At 42.6% G+C, this 6,176-nt stretch overlaps 1 protein-coding gene and 1 long non-coding RNA gene across 3 annotated transcripts in view; one reads left to right on the forward strand and one right to left on the reverse strand.

Annotated features, from left to right (window-relative positions):
- The window catches only part of cad (carbamoyl-phosphate synthetase 2, aspartate transcarbamylase, and dihydroorotase), a 425,149-nt gene that overhangs the window by 42,082 nt on the left and 376,891 nt on the right, over nucleotides 1-6,176 (forward strand). For both annotated transcript variants that reach the window (XM_078289706.1, XM_078289708.1), the window contains 6 exons: nucleotides 203-415; nucleotides 656-781; nucleotides 943-1,098; nucleotides 2,870-2,971; nucleotides 3,143-3,237; nucleotides 4,199-4,453. In XM_078289706.1, coding sequence (XP_078145832.1) covers nucleotides 203-415; nucleotides 656-781; nucleotides 943-1,098; nucleotides 2,870-2,971; nucleotides 3,143-3,237; nucleotides 4,199-4,298 — 792 coding nt within the window. In that variant the 3' untranslated portion in view covers nucleotides 4,299-4,453. The remainder of the gene's footprint in view (nucleotides 1-202; nucleotides 416-655; nucleotides 782-942; nucleotides 1,099-2,869; nucleotides 2,972-3,142; nucleotides 3,238-4,198; nucleotides 4,454-6,176) is intronic.
- Nucleotides 4,866-5,664, reverse strand: LOC139932355 (uncharacterized). Its single transcript, XR_011785544.2, has 3 exons — nucleotides 5,535-5,664; nucleotides 4,970-5,058; nucleotides 4,866-4,919 (listed from the first exon to the last, which is right to left on the reverse strand). It is a non-coding gene; the product is annotated as an uncharacterized LOC139932355 (long non-coding RNA).

Consider the following 6,176-nt stretch of genomic DNA (forward strand, 5'->3'; position numbering starts at 1 on the left):
TGGCCGGAAGAGGTGGGTACAAATATTGCGGATAATATCGCAATATTCACAAAATATTGCGATATTCAATAATGTTGAATATCGGCCCAAGCCTAGTAACCAGAACAAACGCAGATGGAACTTTATGCCAACTCACGGCTATAATCAGCCTAAAAGCGGTGTAGTGCGTCACTAGCCCTTAAACCCATTTCTCGCCATCCAGGGCCGGGTGATGGCGTCCATGTTCTACGAAGTCAGCACTCGCACCAGCAGCTCCTTCGCGGCGGCTATGCAGCGGCTGGGCGGCTCGGTGGTCCACTTCAGCGAGTCCACCTCCTCCACGCAGAAGGGAGAGTCGCTGGGAGACTCTGTCCAGACCATGAGCTGCTACGCCGACGTCCTGGTGCTCAGACACCCCACGCCCGGGGCCGTGGAGGTGGGCTTCAGGTTTAATGTCTTTTTGGGTTAGGTACTTTTGTATGACTAGTGTGCAGAAAAAAAAGCGCCTTTGCCACTTTGCTGAACATAAACAAAACATTTTTTTTACCATCCCCTGCAGAAGGATTTTTTTTATTCTCCCCCATGACCACAGATCATAAAGGATGTTTTTCTGCTAATTTCCTCTTTACAAGGGAAATATGGTAAATACAATTGTTTCTCCCCCTCTGCCATCTAGACTGCGTCGCGTCACTGCCGTAAGCCGGTGATCAACGCCGGTGACGGGGTGGGGGAGCACCCAACCCAGGCCCTGCTGGACGTCTTCACCATCAGAGAAGAGCTGGGGACGGTCAACGGCATGACGGTGAAGAACAGCAAAAAGCAGTGTAGACATATGCACACATACTGTCCTTTTGAGCTGAACTGGCATTGGGATTTTTACTCTGCCACATAATTTAAAGTAAGGTCCAAAGGTCTGTGCAGTAAATCTTCCTAATTGATGTTTTTCTGTGTGGTCCCTGTCAGATAACTATGGTGGGGGATCTGAAACACGGCCGTACGGTCCACTCCCTGGCCAAGCTGCTGACGCAGTACCGCATCACCCTGCGCTACGTGGCCCCAAGGAACCTCCACATGCCGGCCGAGATCATCGACTACGTGGCCTCCAAGGGCATCAAGCAGGTAGGGGCTAAGAGTTTAGGAAAATACCAATATACGAATATCAAGTATCTAAAAAGAGTAGGGCCATCCTTTGCCTTCAGAGCAACTTAAGTCCTCTTTGTACTGCTGTCATCAAGTCCTGAACTGTGTAGTGGGATACTGGACCTTTCTTCATGAAGGAAAGCCTCCAGTTCTTTGAGTGATGAAGGAGGTGGAAATCAGGGGTCGCATTAACCAAATATTTTCCGTCATTGACGGAAATTTTTTAACAATGACGGAAAAACCTGAAGGCTGTCCGTCATTTTGACAGATTACACTGAGGGCGATCTACCCTAACGTTAAGTAATTCACACGCAACACTGTCAATAACCACATGTAGACCACCTGTAGTAGACCCCCCTGTCCAGTTGGTGGCGAGTATGCATATTAATTAGCTATTGTTTACTCATCTTGTCTTTGATCTCACTCTCCTTGGAGCGCATCTGTGACCACTACGGGTCACAGAGCAGCCGCGCCCCTGGTGTAGAAGGAGCGCATGCTGCGGGATTTCCTCCCGGTGAAGCGAGTGCTTGCAGGATTGGAAAATCCCACGTTCAGAGAGTCTTGCGTCGGCAAGACTCTCTGAACGTGGGATCACTTCCCTGGGAGAAATGTTCCCCGACTTCAAAACTCTGGCTGAAGTGGCGCTGGTAATTCCAGTCTCCAGTGTGGCAGCAGAGCGCGGGTTCAGCCTTCAGAACAAAATTAAAACGGCTATGACAAGCCGTCTGTCCGAGGCAAAGACGCAAAACCTAATGACAATCGCCTCTGCAGCAATCTCCCATGATGCGTTTGATTACGCTCAAGCGAGCACCCAGTTTAAGTCCATGCGGACCAGGAGGAAGGTTTGAGTTCAGGCTAGGCTACAGCAGGTCAATTGAGTTCAATTGAATTTCTTGTAAATGGTTTGTTCATATTTTAATTGTAATTGTCTAATTCTGTAAAATTGCATTGTTCATATTTGCCTGTTTAGGATGATCGGTGTCTCCGTTTGTTCATCTTTTCTCTCTTACTAGTGCAGTGCCCGTTCGTGCCGCTGCTGCACAGCGCTGTTTGCTTGTTTATTCAAAGTTTATTAATATTGAACATGTCGCGTGTCCAAATTGCACCAAATCCGACACTGCACGTCCTTGGGTCCCCAGCAATACACCCGCCAAGTGTGAAGTCAATCGGACGAACGGTACTCGAGATATGCGGACAGACAGACAGAGATTCCTTGCTTTATAGTAGCCTATGATAAATGATTAATCTAAGTTTGTTCTTCTGTATATTAAATGTTATTGTGATCGATTGTTTTTGAAAATTAAATGCTATTAAATAGGCTATGTCTCATTATCATTAAAAAAATTAAATTAAAATGACAGGTAATAATAGATTATGACGGAATTTTTACGACCCTCTCCGTCAAAATGACGGACAACGAGAAAGTCTGACGCAACCACTGGTGGAAATCTGTTTCTCATTAAGGTTCAGTGATCATTAGATCTGCTGGTTGGGAAGGCCATGGATAGTTTGACTTCTTCCTGATCTTCATGAAACCAGAAAGTGTGTACGGAGGCTAGGGAAGTCAGAAAAGCCTCGGAAACACCATTTAGACCATGCGACTTTGTTCATACTTGCGTGGAATCTGATCAGTCATCAGACGTTTAATGAAAGGCCAATATCGGGAAAACGATACGTCGTTCTAACCCTATTCGGGAATTCCTCGGTCATGTCAACCGTGTATGTACGTTGATGAGGATCTGTATTGCAGGAGGAGTTTGAGAGCATCGAGGAAGCCCTGCCTGAGACCGACGTCCTCTACATGACCAGGATCCAGAAGGAGAGGTTTGCGTCTGAGGAGGAGTACAAGGCCGTAAGCAACCACACTTCTATTATCAGCTGCTTTCACATCTTCTCTGCAGATTAGATGGAGATGGATGAACAGTCTTTAGGCTTCTTTATTGGTGTCTTTATTCTAGGTTGTATTGCACTGTCATTTCAAATATCTCTTTTGTATTTTTTCTCTCGTATATTTCTTCCTCAGTGTTTTGGCCAGTTCATCCTCACGCCTCACATCATGACCTCAGCCAAAAGGAAGATGGTAGTCATGCATCCACTACCGAGAGTCAATGAAATCAGGTAAGACTTGACCAGTCAGTTGATCAGGTGACTGATTGAAACGGGTGAACGCAGAAATAGCCAAAACCAATGTTTTTTCATTGAAGCTGTTGATAGCCAATTTTATGGAAGCCCATTCCCGCCACTGAATAAAATAAAAAAAACAAATGAAATTTGAGTTTTACTCACAATTGTGACTTTATTTCTCAGAATTCTAAATTTATATCTCAGAATTCAGACTTTTTTTTTTTAGCAATTCTGACTTTATATCTCAAAATTCAGATTTTTTTATTTTATTCAGTGGCGGGAATGGGCTTCCATACAATATTATATGCCACTATTCAGTATCTTAAAAATTCAATGTGTAATATTTCTGTTTTCCTAAAGCAGTCAGTGAGCTATGCAGCAATTTAGCTAGCTAGTGTTAGCATATCTGAGTACCTTTTGCTTGTTATTCTATCTTGACTAGTTATACTTCTAGGTAACCAATAGCAATAATATGGCTTGTAAATACGTCATCACTGAATATGTTATTTAACCTTGCTAGAAACATTTCCTACATTTTCTAATTCATTATTTTGTTGTTGTGCTCAATGTTAGCCTTTATTATGGCTAACGCCTCCACGCAGCTTGTGGAGACTACCGGTGTAGTATTGATCAACTGTAATCAATCAAATTGCTGAACATCTTATATCCAACAGTTGTTGTATATATCTCTATAATCTCTCACTTTATACTGCATATACTTCATTTTTAGTAGATTTTCATATTGTATATATTCTCTACTATTACTATTTGCTGCTGCAGTAAAGTTCATCTGATCTTATGTTGAAAGAAGCTGTCCCACAATCCTTTGTGGTCCTTAAAAAAAATCAACCATTCTGCTACATGAGAGCCTTTTTAATCCCTTTCATCTTTTTCTCTTCCTTTGTTTGTGTGTGTTTGTGTGTGTCTGACCCATAACCCCCCACCCCACTCCTAGTGCGGAGGTGGATACAGACCCACGGGCGGCATACTTCCGGCAGGCAGAGAACGGCATGTACATTCGAATGGCTCTGCTGGCCACCGTACTGGGCAGATAGAGCGACGCGCACCATTGCGCTCCTCCTCTAGGGTAAAGCACAGGTTTTAGACAGGGTGTCTGCAGCTCCTAAAAAGTCTGAAACAGTTTTGAATTATGGCATCCAAACACAGTTAATAGTCAAAGCTTTTTTTAGTCCTAAATTGAGTCTTAAAGGTTTTAAAAATGCTGCGGTATTGTTGCGCACTGAGATATCAGTCTAGGTCTGTAGTTGCTTTCCTTTTCAAGATTTTTTCAGTTGCAAAATTAATCTTATTTCATTATAACTGGCATTAAACGTCTTAAATTTAACTTGACGAAGCTTGCAGGCACCCTGTTCGAGAAACGGTACAGAGAAATTACATTCCCCACCACCCCACTTGTTAACTGAATAATTGAGCCACTCTATTGGGGATTAGTGTTAAGCACTGAAGAATCCCCTTTAGTTTTTGAGACGGTCAGCAGACCCCATCATTAACCCCAGATCAGCGCTCCTGCTGGAGGAGCTTGGGAGGCACCTTGGACGAGCAAAGGAGGGGACGCTGATGTCATTATAACACAGCCATGGTATGATGTATTGGCAGTGATCATTTTATGTATCGGTCAATATATAAATCTGTTGGTAACTGGGTAAAAGAAGTCACTGCAGCCACGTTGACTGATGTGCTGCTAAGTCGATGTCCCCTCATTTACTGAGCTGTAAGAAAGCCCCAGTTGCCTTAAAGGGACCAGTTATGGTGTTTTAAAGGGGGAAAAGAGAAAGCCACCAAAATACTAAAATGCTACTATTTCTGTGTTCACACTGCGAGCAACTTAGCTGATGGGTCGCTCCGTTCGGATCGACTGTGGGCGCTCCGGGGCGCTCCGATTGAACCTGTGTAGTGGTCTGGTGCAGCTACAAAGGCTATTCATAGCTGTACATTGTTACATTGCTTCAGAGCTTACCATCAATGACGGATGTAAAAGTTCTCCGAGCTGTCATTCTTGAGATGTTTATCGCTGTAGTGTTTTTATTAAAAGTTGTAGAGAACTGGGAGGCTTTGAACTTCCCGTCCATAAGAAATGAATGGACTTCTGGTGACTTGTGGATCATGTTGCTCACAGTGTGAACACGCCGTCATTCGCTCATCATGAGCAGAGCCATGATGAAGAATGAGTTGCGTCATTGAGATAGTGTATGGCTTGTGGTCACATTGCTTAATTACTAGAAAATCACCTTGTACTTTTAAGCAGATTTGTGCAGCATGTCCTCTTTAACATTAAAGGTTTTATTATAGCTATACATTTACTGTAAATAAAATTTGCCCTAGTACAATGTTCTTACCTCTTGAGGACTGTATTACATTTAGGTTAACATTATAAGCATCCTTCCATTGTCTGATTGTTACTCCGTTCAAACATCTTATGTTCTTATTTCTGTGTGCCACTTGATGTTTACATTTGGGTTTTATTTTTTTGTAAGAAAGGATAATTGCATTAACTCAGCCAGTGATTTCATTTACTGTACTAGTTTCTGACCAAACTTTTTATCCAAGAGGGAATTAATGTCGGTCAAGTGGTGTTGGATAACTTTGTATTTTGTGGAGAAATGAATATTAAAAAATTAGCCCTTTTCTCATATGGCATAGTTTTCATTTATATCCACCACATAAAGCAACAAGTATGTGATGTTTCACCTTTTAGATCAGGGCTTCTCAGTGTTTTTGTGTTTTAATTCTATTGGACAATTTTAAAAGAACCTATATAGAATTAGTTACATTCACTCAAACAGCATCTATGGAGCTGAACTTTAAAGTATTGGAACTGCACTTGGTGCAAGACAGTAACTGCAAGACAGTAATTGTAACTGACCTCAGAAAAAATTTAACAGTACTCGGAGGAATTGTAACTGCAAGACAAT

The sequence above is a fragment of the Centroberyx gerrardi genome, chromosome 18 (assembly GCF_048128805.1).
Source record: "Centroberyx gerrardi isolate f3 chromosome 18, fCenGer3.hap1.cur.20231027, whole genome shotgun sequence".
In the NCBI taxonomy this organism is placed as follows: Eukaryota; Metazoa; Chordata; class Actinopteri; order Beryciformes; family Berycidae; genus Centroberyx; species Centroberyx gerrardi.